This window comes from Lynx canadensis, chromosome B4, assembly GCF_007474595.2.
Source record: "Lynx canadensis isolate LIC74 chromosome B4, mLynCan4.pri.v2, whole genome shotgun sequence".
Taxonomy (NCBI): domain Eukaryota; kingdom Metazoa; phylum Chordata; class Mammalia; order Carnivora; family Felidae; genus Lynx; species Lynx canadensis.
Window position 1 is genome coordinate 36,497,654 of NC_044309.1, and position 21,654 is coordinate 36,519,307.

Here is a 21,654-nt window from a genome sequence, read left to right on the forward strand (position 1 = left end):
GGGGAGTTTAGAATATTAATGAATAACATTACTCTTGATAGTTCCTGCTCTGTTTTATAACTCTGAATACATGTAACAGCTTCACCTTTGATATTCAGGTATTAAATAGAAAATTATTTCCACCTTTCCAGTGAGGAAAAAAAGCCAACTATCAAATGTGAATTGGTTATAATCGGAGTCCATAATCTCACAAATAGTATTTTCCTACTTATTCAAAAGTAACTATAAGATACTGGATTTTCTTCCTCTCTTTAGCTTAAAAATGTGATTTTGCTTTAGACATACTCTACATGAAATATTCATTATAAGGATATCATGTTGAATACACCCAATACATAGAAAGAGAACATAACTTAAAGTCTTGGGGAGCCTGGGGAGCTCCATCAGTTTAGCATCTGACTCTTGATTTTGGCTCAGGTCATGATCTCATGGTTCGTGAGATCCATGTTGACATATTGACAGTGAGGATTCTCTCCCTCCCTCTCTCTCTGCCTTTACCCCACTCGCACACGTGTGTGTATACACGCTCTTCACTAACTCTCAAAATAAATAAACTTTAAAAACAAAAAACATCTTAAAGTCTCAAGACTAGGCTGTACCTGTTTTAATTAGTCATCATATGAATTGAACCCAGTTAACTGTTCCAATACTCACAAAGTTGACAGCTCGGAGATTATAAATATGAAAGTGTTTTGAAACCTACAAACTGCCATATAAATCTTAGAAATAAATCAGAAAAATGGACAATAAATATCTATATCAATCCTAATACTCACCCCTATGGGTGACTATCACTGCTAAATTATCTCCTAGGAAGCCCGATGCTAATGGAAGAAAAATACCAGAAAAATTAAGATTTTTACATTGTGGTCTTATATTTTACTCTTCCTCTGAACTGTCAATTTTCTAAGAATTTGAGGATTTTCAGTAGTAAAATAAAACAGGGTAAATACACTAAGAGAACTGATGAAGGTATAAATGACATGTTGAACTTTAGGGGATTATTACATCATTGGTAATTTATTACATGTGAACCCTGTAGAGCTTTCTACTATGTTCTTATTTAAAGCAAAGTAAGAAAAGTATAAAAATTTTCTTTAACCTTTTTCAACTGAGATTCCATTTTCAGACACTCCTCCTTCTTCTGTTCTAAAGCAATCTCCAGTGTCTTAAGTCGTGAATCCTTTTTCAGTCCTGAGGAAGCCAGGGAAGAAGCATGCTCTTTCAGATCCAAAAGTGAAGCCTAAAAAAAGCAATACACATCTAGAATAAATACTAATTACAAACAAAATGGAAATAAAATTTTTTAAATTTATTATCTTGGTGGCTTATATTTTCTGTTCATTATTATATACTGAAGTTTCCATTTCAAGAACATTCATGAAATATAAAACAATGTTAGCCTCAGCTTTCAAGTCCCAACTAAAATAAGTTGAATTCCCAAGAAATACCAATTGAATTGTGATTTAAGAGTTCTATCGGGGTGCCTGGGTGGGTCAGTCAGATGGGCGTCTGACTTCAGCTCAGGTCATGATCTCACATGGGTTCGAGCCCTGTGTTGGGCTCAGTGCTGACGGCTCAGAGCCTGGAGCCTGCTTCGGATTCTGTGTCTCCCTCTCTCTCGGCCCCTCCCCCACTCATGCACTGTCTCTCTCTGTCTCTCTCTCTCTCTCTCCTTCAAAAAAAAATAATAAACATTCAAAAAAAATTAAAAGAGGGGCGCCTGGGTGGCTCAGTTGGTTGAGCATTCAACTTCAGCTCAGGTCATGATCTCACAGTTTGTGGGCTTGAGCCCCACGTCGGGCTCTGTGCTGACAGCTCAGAGCTTGGTGCCTGCTTCAGATTCTGTGTCTCCCTCTCTCTCTCTGCCTCTCCCCCTGCTTGCACTCTCTCACTCTCTCTCTCTCTCTCTCTCTCTCTCTCTCTCTCTCTCTCTCTCTCTCTCTCCCCCTCCCAAAAATAAATAAACATTAAAAAAATTTTTTTTAATTTAAAAGAGTTCTATCAATACATATCCATTCCCACAAAATAAATGGAAGGAGATCAAGCTTTGTGAATGAAAGTAGTCACTAGTAGTAGGAGTCACTACTAGTTACTGTGGTAGCTACACCAACATAAATATAAAACACTTTTCCCTTTTAGAAGGGAAGTTCCACTAGAAATAAAAATTACCATAAATTTTTTCCAAATGTTTGTTTATTTTTGGGAGAGAGAGAGAGAGAGAGAACGAGTGGGAGAGGGACAGAGAGAGATGGAGACACAAAATCTGAAGCAGGCTCCACGCTCTGAGCTGTCAGCACAGAGCCCAATGCAGGGCTCAAACCCACGAACGACGAGATCATGACCTCAGCTGAAGTCAAACACTTAAGTGACTGAGCCACCCAGGCGCCCCACCATAAATTTTCTTAAAAGATATAAGAAAGAAAACCCAAGAATGTTTCTGAAGCTCATGTATTATTACATGATCATAAGGCATTAGGTATTTCTACTATTTAGGTCACATTAACAGGATCCTCCCAAAGCAAGGCTACTAAGTCACCCAACTGGTCAGCAATCACTTAAGATTTCTCTGCCAATACTGAGATGTACTTAAGAGGTACCATAGGGGTGCCTGGTGGTTCAGTCACTTGGCCATCTGACTCTTGATTTCAGCTTAGGTCATGATCCCAGGGTTGTGGGATTGAGCCCTGTATCAGACTCCATGTTAAGTGTAGACCCTGATTAAGATTTTCTCCCTCTCTCCCTCTGCCCGTCTCTCCAACTCCTGTGCTCTAAAATAAAATTAAAAATTAAAAAAAATTTTTTAAGAGCCATTGTAAATAAGTTGTCCTCCATTTGCATATTCTTTTCATCTATCACCCTTCTTACCATTAGCACAGTATCTTTCCATGTGTAACTGCTTCAGTTTTTTTAGAATCTATAAAAATGTCATTAACAAGTAAGAAACCAACTCATAACATATTGAAAGAGAGAAGACTTAGGAAATGAATGATCCAATCTACTACACCTCTGCAAAGCTTTCCAAAATACCCCTTAAGGTCTTCTGAAAAGGCATACTATAAGAATATTAAGAAAACCTTTTCTCAAATACATTTTTATATGCATTACATAAAGACCATCAACATATACATACAATGCACCAACTAAACAAATCATTCTATTTTGGTGATCTTAACCTCTTTTTCTGAGAGGTCGCCTTGCAATAAGCTGACTTTTTCTTTCAAGTCTTTAAGATCTTTTTTGTAGTTATCAATTTCCTCTTGCTTCTCTCGCTCATCTCTGTCCCGCTGTTCCTTTAAGCGTTCAATTGTCCGCTCCTGATAAGAGAGCACATCAATACATAAGAAAATTCCTTTCCTACTTATACCATATGAGTGTAATTCAGCTTTTAGCTGATAAAATTTCACACTCCCATGCTTCATTCAAAAGACAGTGGTAAGTTGTTAATAATTTACTTTTTAAAGAAGTCATACCTCCTACTCATCTTGTTATAACAAAGATGTGGCCTTGGTCTTTTGACTCCCCTGGGTTTCTGTTCCTATAATCTCAAATAGTATTAGAATCCCCTTAAGTATTCTTTTGGAAAAACCCATTTAACTCCCAAGTATCCAAAAACTTTACGCACGGGCACATGCATGCATGCATGCATGCGCGCGCGCGCACACACCCCTACCTTAAGGGCAACAGTCAACAAATACTCCTTTTTTATATGTAATTCACATGTTGCCCATAAGGCAATGGAAACAACTCACAACTCACACACCAAAAAAGGAGGAGGTTGGGGACATTATGACATACTGAGCTTAAAGCATAAAAAAGCAGGGTAAAAGAGAGGAGCCGTTAAAACTTCTGTCAACAGATACTTAGGAAGTCTAAAAGTTGAAGCAATTTAAGCATATTTCTGGGTATTATTTCTGAATTTATTCAGGGATCAAGCCTTGATCCCTGGCATACAGTCTGAAGCATTCTGAGTCCAAGACGCTTAAAAAACAGTGACCCTATTCCTTTAAAAAAAAAATCCAATTAAAACGCCCCACCAAGATTCCTTAAACCTCCTTCCAAGACATAAACACTTGTCCGGCTGGGCCACTTATTTACTTAGTCAACCATTCCTGAAAGATTAGGTTTGCTCATAAACACAAAATGCAGTAGCAAGGCCAAGACTAGAAAAATAGCAAGTATGTATTAATGCATTAATACTAAATGTATTAATACTAAAATCCATGACTATATTAGGTACCAGTGTGGTATAGTAAAAGAGAACTAATAATATAGTGCTTCCTGATGGTCAATGTCTAATATTCTACATCCCCAAATTCTAGTTGATGAGATAAATAAAAAGAACTTTTCTTTTTTTTTCAGAAGATAGTAAATGGGGAAAATATGGCTTACTGTTTACAAAGTTCAGCCACTGCCCTCTACTGTGGAATCCATCTTGCCTAACAAGAGATGCTTAAGTTGACAAAAACAGAGTGGATTTTCTTTCCCCTATACTATCTATGTCAGCAATAGTACAGAAAGCTCTTTTCTCTTTTGCCCCAAGGGACGTCTTCTGCCTTTTATATCCAAGTCTCATTACTAGAGAAAATTTTACATTAACGAGAAAGCAGAGGAAATGTGTCTATGAAGAGTCCAAACCAGTCACTCACTTTCTCTGCAAGGGCCTCTTCCAAAGTTGTCAAGGCAGTGTCGGTGTTGGTAGTGTCAGCCTGCAAAGATTTGACTCGTTCTTTCAAGCTGCTCATTTGCTTTTCCTTATCTCTAAGTTGCTCTTGAAGATTTTCAATCTGGGGGGGGGGGGGAGGAAATTAAGAGAAATATAGTCACAATAAAAATAATTTTAAGTTGAAAACAGGTAGATCAGGGTTATCTCTGAGTGTGTTCCATAGAAATAATTTAATCCTAAGGGTTTCAAAACTGCATGCAAAATTTTAAAGTTAGAATTTATATCCAGAACAGAGAAAAGATGCACATACACATATATATAAGTCTCTAAAGAAATAAGGAAAGTAGCTAGAGAGAAAAGACCCAAGATATAGAGATGGGATGGAGAGAGGAATTATAGAGAGGAAAGACATGAGAAATTGGATTACTTACTTCAATAATGACATTGTAAATCACAGTGAATTGAGGATTAGAACAAGCCAGTAAGACAGACAAATTAGCTGTATAAAGAAAAACTGTTCTTAAACACTAGTGTTAATATATAATCTTAGATCTTCTTTTATCCAAACAGGAAGCATTTTCAATGAAATTCCTTTTGAAATTATTCATTCCTTCATATACATTATGGAGCTGAACGCATGCTATGGATGGCTCTGTGTGTGATCTATATTAGACAGATTTTATTCTAACAGAGGACAACCATTAGGTGTTTTTAAACAAAGAAATGGTCTGGTCAGTTCTGTCTTTTAGATAGATAATTCTGATAGCTATGGAGAAATAATTTAAGGGGACTTACATGGAAAACAAATAGAGCTTATCAATTCAGGTAAAAGATTTTCAAGACCAGATGAGCTAAGAGAGATGGAAAGGAGGGAGTAGGTTTGATAAACATTATGGAGATAGCATGTTATCATAGGAAACTCAAGTACCCATAATGAAAGATACTGAGTAAAAAAATAAATAAATAAAGGGATTATAGAGAGAGAGCCTTTTTAAAAAAATTTTTTTAATGTTTATTTTTGAGAAAGAGAGTGAGTGGGGGAGGGGCAGAGGGAGCCTGCCTGAACACACAAACCGTGAGATCAAGATCTGAGCCAAAGTGAGATGTTCAACTGACTGAGCCACCCAGGCGCCCCAAGAGACAGCTTTAATAAACTAAAAGAAATAATAAGGCAATTACTGTAGAACTCACAAATTTCATTCATTCATTCAACACATACTTGAGCTACTGCTATAGGCCAGAAACTTTTCTAGGTGTTGAGAATACAGAAGTAATAAAAACGACAAAAATCCCCATCCTCAAAGAGATTACATCCTAATGCAGTAGACAATGAATGAATGAAATAAATATAGAATGTAGGATGGCAATAAGTTCTAGAGAGAAAAATCAAGCTGCAGAATATGATTAGTCTCTTGAGCTAATACTAGAACTAGCTGGTTTACTTTACATGGCTTTCAAAAAGCAACATAAAAGTTATCTCCTTTGAAAAGATTTCCTTGCTTTTACCTCCATGAGAATAAAACGCTCTTTGTATTTTATTACACATATACATGTTATATATACATACACATACACACATGTTCTCCATTCTTTCATATATCTATATGTTTGCCACATTTATCTCTATTCTCCCATCTGTATATACACATTGTAACACTAACCCCTGACCATATTATAATTCTTTGTTTGATACATGTCTTCACAAGTAGACTGGATCCTACACCTCCACCCCAATTTTCTATCATCATATCTGGCACACGTTAGGTCTATTATAAATATTGGTTCATTAATCAGTAAATGAATAATATATAAGCTCACACTTTTAGAGACTGTATTTAGGCATACACATAAACTCCTGCCAAAAAAGTAACTATAAAAGAAGCCTAGATACAATGTTCAGATAACTTTCTGCAGTAATCAATTTAATATAAGCTCTTTAAGGAACTTCCTCATTCTACAGGGGAAGAAAAAATCAACTCCTTCTCTAAAGTCAATGAGAATTCCACAAGCAGAATAAATAAGCTATGCAAAAACATTTGGTAAATTTAGAGTAAGGTACCCTAAATACTGTGTAAGGCTTAGATTTTTATTCATTTTTTTTTAAGGTAGGTAGGTAGGATGGTTGGTTTGGTTTGTATGGTTGTTTATTTAGAGGGGGGAGGGGGAGGGAGGGAGGGAGGGAGGGGGAGAGAGAGAGAGAGAGAGAGAGAGAGAGAGAGAGAGAGAGAGAGAGAGAGAGAGAGCACGCACGCAGAGCAGAGGCAGAGAGGGAGGGGGAGAGAATCCCAAGCAGGTACCATGTTGTCAGACCACAGCCCAACGCAGGGCTCAATCTCACAAACCATGAGATCACGACCTGAGCCAAAATCAAGAGATGGACACTTAGCTGACTGAGCCAACCAGGTGCCCCTAGATTTTTATTCTTTAACAAAGAAACAATCATACAGGTAAACCACTGAAATGCTTGAAATGGGTTCCAGTCTTTTCAATGACATTAAAAGTTGAAACCTACTATCAGAAAAAGACCACCACAAATGAAAACCATTAGTCTACCTTAAATCAGACACTATTATTAGAATCTCATATGAATCACCACTTAGGTATACTCACAACCACTAAAGAGAATTTTGGCACTCAAAAATATAATACTCCATATGCAATAGAGAATGCAATGCCCTGCTTTTTACATGTTTAACCAGCTATGCATGTCATTCTGGTTGCTAACATACAAACCTTATTAAACAAAGAAAAGATATGACCATGCTATTAATCAGACATTCTTGTCAAGAAAGAGCATACAAGAGCCATTATTTAAAATGAAATTTCACAGAAACAACCAAGTTTTACATGCAAGAAAATAGAGATTTGTTTTAGGAGACCACCTAATATACAAATAGGCCTTACAAGCATCATAAGGATATCTTTCTTTCTCCCCCCATCATCAGCATCTAAGAAAGAAATTAAGAAGTTAAACTGCTAACAATACCACTCCTATAATTTATACATAGTAAAACTATTAAAGGAATCCATTATTCTTTGCTGGCAAAAACGTTTCATAATATACTCAGGTGCAGAAGCTGCTAAACTTGGTAAAATCCCCATTAACACGTTCTCCGTAAGCTACTTTCTTTTTCAATTACCCAGCTGTCTAAACAGATTGTTGAGTTGGAGGAGAGGAAAAGAATGGCTATTCACTTCTAAGGAGGCGGAATAAACATTCCATACTGAAAAGAACTGACAAAATGAAGGACGATGGACAGTAAAATTGCCTCCTTTGGGCAAGCTGCCATCAGCAAGGAAGAGTTGAAAAAGACATAGATATGTGCAAACTAGCCACATATGCACTGAATAAACCCAAAAGATGCTGTGTGTGGTATCTGGGAGGAGGAGTATGTACAAAAATACTTCTCTTTTAGTTTACCTAGCAACACGATGGATAACATGAAACGTACTAAAAGCTGCTGTTATACACCCTCACTTTGGTTGTGATTCAAAATCATGTTCTTACCTAATGTTGAAGATGTAAAAGCTGATCACCCGGATAGTCCCATTATCATGTTATTTCAGTATTTATTTGGCAATTTCTATAAAATACACACTTTCCTATTTCTATACTAAATTCAATTATCCATAGGATCTAAAATAAATGATTTACAAGAAGTTTGGAATACAGTCAAGGAAAAAACTAGAATACAACAGCCAAGAAAAAAACTAGATCAGCTGTGCACATAATTGAATATGAACAATATGGATATTTGGAATCATGTTAAGTAGAAAAATACTCCCCTAAATATACTCAGACTATCTACAAAAACAAAACAAAACAAGACATCTCCACTGTGTAGGAATAGAAACCACAGAATCCTTAAAATAACAAAATAATATAACAATAACAACAAAAATAATAATAAGGGATGCCTGGGTGGCTCAGTTGGTTACGCGTCTGACTCTTGATTTTGGCTCAGGTCATGATCTCACAGTTTATGAGCTCGAGCCCTGTGGTGGGACCACGCTGACAGGGCTCCTCCCCTGCATGCACACGCTCTTGCTTGCTTTCTCTCAAAATAAATCAATAAGCTTAATAATAATACTAACGATAATAATTGTGGTGATGGTGACAAGGAGGAGGTAGTGGTGATAAAAGGGACTACTAACGCTTAAAAAGAACATTGTATATGAGGTACTGTTGTAAGAACTTTATATATAACAAAGATTTAAGCATCACCAGAAGACTATGAGATAACTACTAGGCAATGTACCTCTAGAATCCTACTCTTAATCACCATGCTATAAATAATACGTTCTGTGATTAAAAAAAAAAAAATCAATCATACAAATGACTCAAGCCATCTTTACAGAAACTATCCCTTATTATTAAGTAGTGTTTACTAATAGACATGGTACATTATTACTGTGGTCATTTATATCAAAATCTTATCCCCTACTGAAGAAAAGCATGAATGGTGGAGATAGGAAACCATTGCAAATGCAAAAGTACATCTTCCATGTAAGGAACATATATCCAAATACAGTACACTAAAGCTAGTGGGCAGAGCCAAAGACACTTGATAATCAGGACTTCAGTATCATCATACTACTAAAATAGTCAGTTTAGCCTGACTTCCAAGGGGTAGAAGGAAGCTAGTTTGGACTAGAAAGCACTTGACAATGAAATTGCAAAAAAAGATTTTCCTTCACTCACTTGTTTTTAATTACATTGAAAATGAATAAATGATTGTTGCAGAAAATTATGTATTTTATAATTCTATGGGCTTTTTTTCTACTTTCCACAAACCCTATCTGATATAGAAATAGATCATGAAGTACCTATTAGTGTATATTCAATTTCTGCATGAGTTTAAATTCTGTAGAGATCAAAGGAATTGCTGTTTATTCTATATATCTATGTCCTTGATGACAAATAGGGAAGAGGGGGATCACCCAGGTTTATACATACAGTTTTTTACCATAAAGAACAATGAAGAATTCAAGATTTTTTTTTAAATAACTATTCACAAAAAGATGACATTGCCCTCTCTAATCATAGTATAGCTCTGTCAACTGGGTTGTAGAAAGAAAGAAAGAAAGAAAGAAAGAAAGAAAGAAAGAAAGAAAGAAAGAAAAAAACCTAATTATTGTATTATACAGAACCTTTTTCTCCTCATACAATTTTTATTTTACAGAGAAAAAAAATGTATGAAATCAGAGAAAGACTAATGCCAAACGCATGCTACATGTGAATTCATCAAATCTGCATACCAATTCCACATTGGCACAGATTTCTTCACATCTTTTGTTTTGGCTTTTATCAGCATTGCCAGTTGTCAGGAACTATCATGTTTCAATGTGAATGATTTATTCCTAGTCAAGTGGAACTGATTACTCTGCCTCTGAGGTTCCAATCACTGAGTAAAGGTAGAAGAGACTTCCTCTAGCATACAGTTCTAAGGACAAGGTATCCAAAAAAACACTTCTTGCAATCACCTAGCTACTTTAAACATCATTTAAAGAATGTTTTTGATGATGTCTCCACAGTTGTTCTAAGTAGTCATCAGCATCAATTTACTATGTAAATCAAATTATTCAGAAAGGCTCTGACCTTCACCTACTAGGTTAATAATACCTTTCAATATCAATGACAGAAGTACAGTTTACATGAATGATCATAATCAGGAGCAAAGAGGGATCTACAGTAATTAATTCACTAAGTCCCCTAATTTCTAGGCAATTGTCTACTACCCTATGATCTGGCAAAAAGTACCAACAAGCCCAAACTATACTGGCCTTTAACTTTTACTTGTCCAGAAATGTGTTTCTAGTGATTAGAAGACACAACAAAATCATGAGCAATTCTAAGCAATGTTTTCAATTCAGTTTAGGTTGTGAAAAGCTTCCATATCTATATTGTTAATCACTGTTTATGGTCTTTAATAAGTCCAGCAAAGATTATGGATGGTAACCAATTATTTCTTTGGTTGAGTTTCCTTCTCAACTGTACTGTTCTCTCATCATGAGTTAGAGTTAATTACTGTAATGAAAAAATAGCTGGCTACATCATACTGGGAAAGTTACTTGATCTTTCTAATTATTTTATCTGTAAAACAAAAGAACACTAACATTCCTTCAATTCTAAAATACAACTATATTCTCAGGGGGAAACTGAGAACATTTAAAAAGTAATAAATTTCATTAGAGTACTACTATATTTTATTTTAAAAACTGTTCAGTTCGAACTATACAGAAGGTGTAGCTATGATCTTTAGGAAAATACATTCAGAATCCACTGCTCCTGACAGATTTCATTAATTGCTGAGAGGGAAGATAAGTTTCCTGATAAACCTGCTCTGGGACAGATAATGGAACTAGGGACCTCTTGCATTAAAACAACTGGATAATATGGAACAAAAGCTGGGGAAACCAAAGGTCACTGCCAGTTAAGATCTGCTTGGTAGACAATTATATAAATGTCTCAAATACTTCTTTTTTATCTGGCAGGCATATATAAAAATTTGCCTGACCTTCCTGTGCTAAAATTGTTCAAACAAAGAGGATCCATAAATGTACAACAGCAATCCTTCTGTTAATAGTGACACTTCGCTTAGGAACTCAATTCACATCATCCATACGAATGCTACCCCTTTAAGTTGTATAGTAACAATGGCTATCTAGATAAAACAGTCTTGGAGCACCTGGGGGGCTCAGTCAGTTGGGTGTCCAACTTCAGCTCAGGTCATGATCTTGTAGTTGGTGAGTTCAAGCCCTGCCCGCGTCAGGTTCTGTGTTGACAGCTTGGAGCAGGGAGCCTGCTTCAGATTCTGTGTCTCCCTCTCTCTCTGCTCCTCCTCTGCTTGCACTTGCGCTCTTGTTCTCTGCCTCTGTCTCTCTCTCTCTCTCTCTCTCTCCAAAAATAAACATTAGAAATTTTTTTTAAAAAGTCTTACATCTAATAGTTCACTACATTTTAGTGATAAAAGAACTCAATATTTTTAAATAACTAATTAAAGCAAACACACTAGGCTTAGTTTCAAAGAAAAAGCAATCATTCTGTGTTATTTATTAACAATAACAAAGTAAAGAAAAATCAAATACATAACAATAGGTGGCTAGCTAAGTTACATACGATCTATCCACTGAATGTAATATTATGCAACCATTACAATTCATATACTTAAGGATTAAGTGAAGATGTAGAAACCTGCTTTTCATATACTATTAAGGAAAAAGACAAGTTATCAAAAAGTATGTACAATATTACCCCAATTTGAAGGAGGGAAAAGTTTAGTTTTACATAGAATTTTCCTTGTTATAAGGTTTTCCATCTTTCAAATATTTAGAATACATCCTTTCAATGATAATAATAAAAGCAATAATTTTTTAAACATTGTCCAAGAAAGAAATCTTAGGATTTGTGGAAGGAATATGATTAGGATCCTAACAAGAGGAGTTCCCTTATCATATGTACTTATCAACTTGAGAAACCTCTAGGGGTTTCTGCAGGACGGGTGAGCAACTCTTTACTTAACCCACATCTTTCACAGGCTCATACTGTGTGGCAAACAAACCAAGCCGTCAGAGATTTTGGCGGTTTTCTGCAAGGTCAAAAAAAAAGAGTGGGAGACAACTAATGAATTCAAAGAAACCTAGATTTCCAAAAACCACTGGAAATATAAGGTCTGAAGGAATACTGATAAGATGCTTCACATATTTTGAGTCTAAATTAAAGTTCATCTCACTGAACTTTTTTTTTAATGTTTTTATTTTTGAGAGAGACAGAGACAGAGTGTGAGTGGGGAAGGGGAAGAGACAGAGGGAGACACAGAATCTGAAGCAGGCTCCAGGCTCTGAGCTGTCAGCACAGGGCCTGACACAGGGCTCGAACTCAATAACCATGAGATCATGACCTGAGCCGAAGTAACTGGGTGACTGAGCCACCCAGGCGCCCCTCACTAAACTTTTATTTTAGCCAAGCCTCCTTTCATGGCCTGTACGATAACTTGTACTAATACTCAACCCTAATGTGACAAGGCTGGGTTTCCCAGGAAGCAGACCTTGAGATAGACTTTACTTGCACGAAGTTTATTAGAGGGTGCTCTTAACATCAATACCAGTGGAAAGGAAGGTGGTAGGGAGAGAGCCTTATTGTGCAGAGGGAGAAATTCAGATGCCACAAAGTCCCAAAAGATTCAGATGACCCAATGAGGAACTCTGAATCTGGGATGATCTTTCAGAGTTGTCTCAAGTCAGGGCAATGGATTCAAATCCTTATATTCTCAGAGATAAATCTAGGACATCCATGGAAAGCGGTATGCCTTTATGCAAGGGAGGTCTCTTTAGCCCACAGGGGCTAACAACTAAGGACTATGTCAACAGTACTTCCAGCACCTGGGCGAATACATCCTTAGACCCTCAAGGGGAATAAAGGTCACTCACCACAGTATCCACTATATCCAGCAGATATACTCTTTCTAGTTAAATTACAGTTAACATGAAATTGTAACTGACCTCAACTTACCTTGTATTTGAACCACATACATAATTTTATGGTTTTGTAAAACCTAGAGACCTTTGTATCTCAAACTTGTCTGTTTCATGGATGGTGGGCATTTTTAATCAAGAGTTCATGGATGACCTGGATGTATGATGTCCCCAAAAATGAGCTATGCGCATTTTTATATGGAGAGAACCCACGGCTTTCATCAGATTGTCAAAAGGGCAGAGGAAGTTAAAGCTCATTCATCAGTGGCATTCTTTTACCCAGAATGTTGTTTAAAATGAATACACACTTCACTTAAAATTCCTCACTTAGCTGCTTTATAAAAAATACTATGTTACTGGGGCACCTGGGTGAGTCAGTCAGTTGAGTGCCTGACTCTTGATTTCAGCTCAGCTCATGATCCCACAATTGTGGGACTGACCCCACATCAGGCTCTGCTGAGCATTGAGCCTACTTAGGATTGACTGATTCATTCATTCATTCAATCATATTCATTCATATTCTCTCTCTCTCTCTCTCTCTCTCTCCCCTCCCCACCCCCGCCCCTCACCTGCACTTATGCACACATCTCTCTAAAAAGAAAAAAAAAAACAAAAAAAAACCCATGTTGCCAAATTTGTTGTATATAAAATAAGAGTCTGGCCCGGATGACATGGAGGGAAAATAGATCCAAACAACAGTTCCTGGTGTATATGCAATGGAAACCCAAGGATCTTACCAGATTTAATAAATTTTCCTTGGTAGATTTGGATGAATTTTCTAATCCAAAAAACTCCTCTAGGAAAAAAAGGATTAGGAGAAAAAAGTAACCAGATCTGGCAAGTACAGGAAAACAAAGGACAAAACATGTCTGATGCTTGAAGCTATTTTCTAGTTAGGGTATACATATTGATATGGTAGAAAGAAGAAACAGCACAAAAAGCTACTCCATCGAAGTCTGATTTATTTAATAACTTCTTCAGGTGGTTAATTATTTCAACTTCTTAACTAAAGTTGACAGGTACCTGGGCATCTATCCAAACAGCCATTCCCACAGGTGAGAATGCAATGCAAGTTAATTCATGTCAAATTATAAGCAGTTCTTAAGCAGAAGAAAATATTGACTGTGCTTCAAAACTTTGATCAGGTATTTTTTTTAATCCTTTGTCCCTCTCTAGATACTTATCTATCTATTTATTACTCTGACAAGTTCCTGCTACAAGGTCTCCTGAGAGACCTGTAAGAATAATCTTTATCATGATAGAGATCTGACCCTTTCCTATTTGCATGCTAACTACCATTTTCCAGTTTAAAATGTGTGCTCAGTCAAAACAGGGCACTCTGAACTAGAGCTTGTAAGACTCTGAGAGTATTTATATGGCACTCTATCAACAGCAAATGGACCCAGATAAACATAGATCTTCAAGTTATTCACTAAGTATTCAAACACAGTTAAAAGTCAAAGGAAACAGTATTTTAACAAAAGTCAAAATTACTTCTATATTTTACAAAGCACTACAGTATAAGCTCTTAAATAGCTCTTATTTATATTATATTACAACACTTAAAAACAAAGCATTTATCCAAAGGCTGTATTCTCTCAGGTCCACTGCTACTGCCAACATGGTAATTTTGGTAGAATAAGTTTCCACAATTCTCCAGATGAGGACAAGGCTATTTAAAATCACATCCATCCCTATCCTAGGAATGCAAGGTTGGTTCAAACATACAAAAATCAATCAATATAATGTACCATATGAACAGAATAAAGAACAAAAACCACACAATCACCTCAATAAATACAGAAAAAGCATTTTACAAAGTACAACACTTTTTGGGGCACCTGGGTGGCTCAGTCGGTTAAGCGTCCAATTTCGGCTCAGGTCATGATCTCGCAGTCCATGGGTTTGAGCCCCGCGTCGGGCTCTGTGCTAACAGCTCAGAGCCTGGAACCTGTTTCAGATTCTGTGTCTCCCTCTCTCTCTGCCCCTCCCCCACTTGCACTCTGTCTCTCTCTGTCTCAAAAATAAATAAACATTAAAAAAAAAAATACAACACTTTTTCATGATAAAAACACACAATAAACTAGGAACAAAAGGAAACTTCCTCAACATGATAAAGGGCATCTATGAAAAAATCCAAAGTTAACATCATACTTAATGACGAAAAACGAAAACCTTTCTCCTAAGATAAAGAACAATTCAAGGATACAGGCTTCACTACCTCTATTCATCATCGTACTGAACAACTTGGGAATAGCAATTAGGAAATTTGAAAAAATAAAAGGCAGCTACATTGGAAAGGAAGAAGTATAACCATCTCTTTGCAGGTGGCATAATCTTACATACAGACAATACTAAAAAATCCACTAAAACACTGTTAAAGCTAATAAACAAGTTTAGCAAAGTTGCAAAAGGCAAAATCAATATACAAAGGTCAGTTGTGTATCTGCACACTAAAAATTAATAATCTGCAAATGAAATGAAAACAATTCCATTGGTAATGGCATCAAAAAGAACAAAATATTTAGGAATAAATTTAAAGAAGTTCAAGATTTATAAATTGAAAACCACAGAACATTGATAAAGGAAATTAAAGACAACCTTGAGAAGTTGAAAGATACTCCATGTTCATCAACTAAAAAACTTGATATTGTCTGGCAATACTCTCCAAATTGACGAGCAGATTCAACACAGTCCCTACCAAATTTCCAAATTTCTTTTTTACAGAAATGGACACACTGATCTCAAAATTCATATGGAATTAAAAGGGACCCCCAAAAGCAAAAAACAATCTTGAAAAGGAACAAAGGTAGAAGATTCACAATTCCCAATATCAAAACCTACTAAAAATCTATAGTAATCAGGGGTGCCTGAGTAGCTTCATCAGTTAAGTATCCAACTTTGGCTCAGGTAATGATTTCATAGTTCGTGAATTCAAGCCCCATGTCGGGCTCTGTGCTGACAGCTCAGAGCCTGGAGCCTGCTTCAGATTCTGTCTCTGCCTCCTTCTCTGTTCCTCCCCCACTCTGTCTGTATCTCTCACAAAAATAAACATTAAACAAAATTTTTTTTAATCTAGGGTAATCAAGACAGAGTGGTATCACACATGGATAGACATACACACCAATGGAATAGAATTAAGAGTTCAGAAATAGAATTAATGTTCAGAAATGAACACACATGTCTACAACCAACTGATTTTTAGCAAGGGTCCTAAGACCATTCAATGGAGAAAGAACAGTCTTTTTCTTTTTTTATGTTTATTTTTCAGAGAGAGAGAGAGAGAGAGAAAGAGAGAGAGAATGAGTGAATAGATGAGCAGGGGAGGGGCAGAGAGAGCAAAGACAGAATCAGAAGCAGGCTCCAGGCTCTGAGCAGTTAGCAGAGAGCCCGATGTAGGGCTCAAACCCAAGAACAGCAAGATCATGACTTGTGGCCAGAGTCAGACACTTAACCAACTGAGCCACCTGGTGCCCCAAGAACAGTCTTTTCAACAAATGGTGCTGGGACAACTGGATATATCCACATACAAAATAATGAAGTTGGACCACTACCATACACCAAGAATTAACTTGGAATGGTCAAAGATCTAAATATAAAATCTAAAACTATATAAACTCATAGGGGCACCTGGGTGGCTCAGTTGGTTGAGCATCCAACTTCGGCTGAGGTCATGGTTGCATAGTTCGTGAATCCAAGCTCCATGCTGGGCTCGCTACTGTCAGCCTGTAGGTGCAGAGCCTGCTTCAGATCCTTTATCCCCTTGCTCTCTGCCCCTCTCCCACTTAAGCTCTCTTTCAAAAAATAAAATATTAAAAATAAATAAATAAAACTATACAAATCATTGAAGAAAATGTAGGAGGAAATCTTTGTGACCTTCAATTAGGCAAAGGTTTATTAGATAGGACACCAAAAGCACAAGCAACCAAGAAAAAATCAGATAGATTGACTTTCATCAAAATTTAAAACTCTTGTGCACCAAAGGACTCTACCAAAAAAGTGAAAAGATAACCACAGTAGGGGAGATATATTTGCAAATCCCATAACTGATAGGGGTGGAGTCTCCAATATATAAAGACTTTCCAGAACGCAACAATGAAAAGATAAATAGCTCAATTTAAAAATAAATAATATGAATAGGCATTTCTCTAAAAGATACACAAATGGCCAAGTACATGAAAAGATGTTCAACATCATTAGTCATTATGGAAATGCAAATGAAAACCACAAAAAGATACCACTACATATCTATTAGAATGGCTATTTATAGAAGAAAAATAACAGATGTTGATAGGAATGTAAAATCATATAGCTGCTTTAGAAACAGTTTAGCAGTTCCTCAAAAAGTTAAACTTGAAGTTAACATCATTTCCATTCCTAGATATATACACAAGAGAAATGAAAACACAAGTTCATATAAAAACTTGTATATCAATGTTCGTAGAATCATTATTCATAACAGGCAAAAGGTGCAAACAACCCAAATGTTCACAAACTGAAGAATGGATGAACAAAATGTGGTATATTCATTCCAATTCAGCCATTAAAAAGGAATGAAGACTGATGCCTGAATAAAGTACAACAATATGAATGAACCTAAAACCCATTACCTTTAAAAAGCCAGACACAAAAAGCTGCATGCTGTATTATTACATTTATATGAAATATTCAGAACAGCCAAGTCCATAGAGAAAAAGGGTAGGTTAGACATTGCCAGAGGATAGGGGTTATGACTGCTAACAGGAATGGGTTTCTTTTTGAAAATGTTCTGGAATTGAATAGTGGTGATGGTTACACAACCTTGTAAGTATACACAAAACAACAGAATTCTACAGTTTAAAATGGTAAATTCTATGTTATGTGAATTATAGCTCTATTTTTAAAAACCCACTTAATTAACCTATAGTGCTGGCTTAAAAGTCAGAATTCCACAACACCCATCAATGAAGCATGAAACTTCTCTAAGCCTGAGATGTATTCTGTTTTACTCCCCAAATAACACAAAACAATTTAGCCAAGTTTCTCTATTCTTAACAGACTTTAAAATCCTTTTGCATTCAATGTATCATCTACACACATATTCAGTCCAATTATCTTCTAGATGGCACTATCTTCCACATTAGAGCACTAATACACAAACTTTTCATCTAGACAGCTGTACTTCTCACCTGAGGTGAATCTTTAAAATAAATGTGTAGCATTAATTTACCTTCTGCTATGAGTCCACCCTTTGTACCTTTTTTTAACACCTTATTCCTTCGTACTCTTTTTTCATATTTTTATACCCTGTGATAATTCCTGAACTTGGTAAAAAAATTTCAACTGCTTAGAATTCTTTCTGATTTGAAGGAACTTGTTAGGAACAATGGATGATAGTCGAAACTCTATGAATAACAGATTAAAACACTGAGTAGAACACAGAAACAGAAAAGTTCCTCTTCCATTATGATTAATAAAGCTGCAACATCAAAAGACAACAAAAAAGAGAGGAGTTTTATCACCATATCTCTCTCTCACACACACACACACATACACACACACACACTCTCTCTCTCTCTGTCTCTCTGTCTCTGTCTCTCTCACTCTCATATTCTCAATCTCTTATTCAACATTTTTATTGAATTGGAGCAGATATTTTCCAAAGATGGCCACAGCAATACCTCCCACCTTACATGCTCTTCTGCAATGTGGCTTTGCCATGCCTCCATTAAGAACTGAAGTCTATTTCTTGACCCCCTGAATCAAGATCAATCCTGTGGCTACTATGACAAACAGAATACAGCAAAAGGAATCCTCTCACACTTCCAAACCAATTCACAGCATATAACCCTTAACTCATCAGGCAGCTTCTGCTTCTAACACTTGTGACTGTGGAAATCAGGTGGCACATAAGAAGTGTGACTACTCCCATCATGCTGTGGTATAGCCAGGGCATATGCAGAAGCCCTGAGGCAAAAGACAACATGTAGCCATGTAGCCAGAGGCCAAGAAGTACCTACGCAGAATGTATGCAAGTGAAAAAGCCAGCTTGGCAGTGGATCATCCAACTGCAGACACCCCTAGCTGTCACCAAACAAATCAGGGACAAACTACTTGAGAGCCCTTCCTAAATTCATGATTCACAAATAAGTAAACAATCTGAAATGGTACTTTAAGTCACTAAGCCTTAGAAATAGTTCATTTATATAGCAATAGGTTTTTCTCCATCTACTGTAAAGCAATGCTATTGCTGTTTTAATTGCTTATATCTGAAATTTATTGTTTCTAGATTATCAGAATTATCAGAATGTAGGGTGATGGGTGCTGTGTTTGTTTTGTTGTTTTCATTTTTTCAGATAAAAATGTTCTGGAAGGAGAAGCGATGGTAAGCAGGAATATATCATAACTAAAACAATTTATAACACAGTAAACTTTCCATAGGAAATAACGCATCAATCATTACAAAATGTCACTTGTGTAAGATCAACATCACTTAAAAATAGTTATCTGTTGACAAACTGGAAGTTAAATTAGACTTTCCAAGTTTAGCTGTTGACCTCCTTAAGGTTTACTTGAAAAAGAGGTGGCGGGGTGGGGAAAGGGAAGGTTATATGAAGACTGACTTTGTCTTCTCTTAATTTTAGCTTCATTAACAGCTGGGTTGTGACTTAAAAATAACATTTAGAAAACACTGCAATTAATCCTTATTAAAAATAAGATTTTTTTAAGGATATTAACTTTCTCGGGACGCCTGGGTGGCTCAGTTGGTTGGGTGTCCGACTCCAGCTCAGGTCATGATCTCATCGTCTGTGAGTTCAAGCCCCGAGTTGGGCTCTGTGATGACAGCTCAGAGCCTGGAACCTGCTTCAGATTCTGTATCTCCTTCTCTTTCTGCCCCTCCCCCCCCTCACACTCTGTCTCTGTCTCTCTCTCTCTCTCAAAAATAAAATAAAAACATATACATAAATAAAATATTAACTTTCTCGGAGTAAAATTACTAAATGTTGTTTTTAGTATAAACCATATTCTCCTTTCCATTTTAAGGAAAAAGTGAAGAAATGAACACTACCTTAGTCAATACTATGAAGAAAACAAATAAAATATATTTAAAAACCTATTCTTTCTGACTTGCTACCCAAAACTTTCTGTTACCCAGTAGCAGAGAAAATTTTAAGAACCAATCTATGACCAAACAAACCAACTGCAACCTTCTAATTCTATATATTAATTAACTTTCTGCTACTCTTAAATCTAAACTCTACACACCAAAACCAACAAAACTGGAGAAACAAGTAAGGCAAAACACAGAAGTTACAGAAGCACAGAGGGGAATGATGGTAACATCTGCATCAGCAAATTAAACTCCAAGCAACATTATCATTTATAATCAATCAAGCAAGAAGCTGTACAATTTTAACACAGATTTCTGAATGCAGCTCAGATTCAAATGCTCAATTACATTTTCCAGGTCAGTAATTTATTATAAAGGTAAGAAATTTACTGTAACACAAAACTACTTTAAACCATAGGGGAGAACCCTGAGAAGGAGGAGCCCAATGCTAATCCCATTGTACAGCATGCCTAGCCATCTGCTATTGTCCCATTTTATTCTCTGAGCACAGGGCTATTCCAGTGCACACAAATACATAAACTACCTAGAGAGTTAGAAGATTGTGGGTGGGCAGTGGTGGCTGAGACAGAGCCAAAAATAGTGCAGAGTATGTGACTCACAATCCAGCCACTATCACAGCTGCTACTATTCTCAGAAAACAATGATTTTTTAAATGAATATCTAATATGCCAAAAGTAATGCCAAAGTAATATGCTTCCTGGCATTCCTTCTTAAATATTAAAATATTTAAATATTACTTAAACATAGCATTATAAATATTTGTGAAAAAAAATGATTACAAAATGCAGATGTCAGAAATAAGAAAAAAGATAAAAGCAATTAACTTATCCCTCTTCCTTATGGACTAAGTCTCTGTATAAAGAAGCAAAGTAGGTTAAGTGTGCAGAGTTAAGACTTTGCTCCAGGAATAGGTGACGTTCTACCTGAAAGGTTGTATCTCACTATCTACTGCAGATAAATTTCTAGTTTTTGACAGTAAATATTCAAGGCCAGAGAAAAGTGGAACTCTATTCGTTTCCTAAATAAACTAAAAGGAAAATAAAGATGAGTATATTCACTGAAAACTTTCTCCTTATGTAAGAACGGGAAATAAGTGTCCCAGTGACCAGGTAATAGGAGAGTTCATAATAAGAAAGAAAAGTCATTTGTAGACAGTGCTCTACCAGAACCTTGTAAGAATTCCTATTACAAAATGTTTGAAGAGCAAAGGCAGAATTCCAAGGCATGACAATGTGGAAAAGAACACTATTTCATGTTTTCATTCACACTGCTCTCTTAGCTTGGGATGTCTCACTCCTTTCCCATCTGCTTAGCAAATATTCATTCAATTTCACACAAGCTCAAATCTAAAATTCCTTGCTTTGTACCCACTATATACTATCTGTATCACCACTTCTTTGAC

The 21,654-nt window shown here is 36.3% G+C and overlaps 1 protein-coding gene across 11 annotated transcripts in view; it reads right to left on the minus strand.

The window, feature by feature from the left end:
* The window catches only part of ERC1 (ELKS/RAB6-interacting/CAST family member 1), a 517,187-nt gene that overhangs the window by 335,123 nt on the left and 160,410 nt on the right, over positions 1–21,654 (minus strand). For all 11 annotated transcript variants that reach the window (XM_032593893.1, XM_030321381.2, XM_030321379.2 and 8 more), the window contains 3 exons: positions 4,650–4,787; positions 3,177–3,317; positions 1,103–1,243 (listed from right to left, as the gene is read on the minus strand). In XM_032593893.1, the coding sequence (XP_032449784.1) occupies positions 1,103–1,243; positions 3,177–3,317; positions 4,650–4,787 (420 nt within the window). The remainder of the gene's footprint in view (positions 1–1,102; positions 1,244–3,176; positions 3,318–4,649; positions 4,788–21,654) is intronic.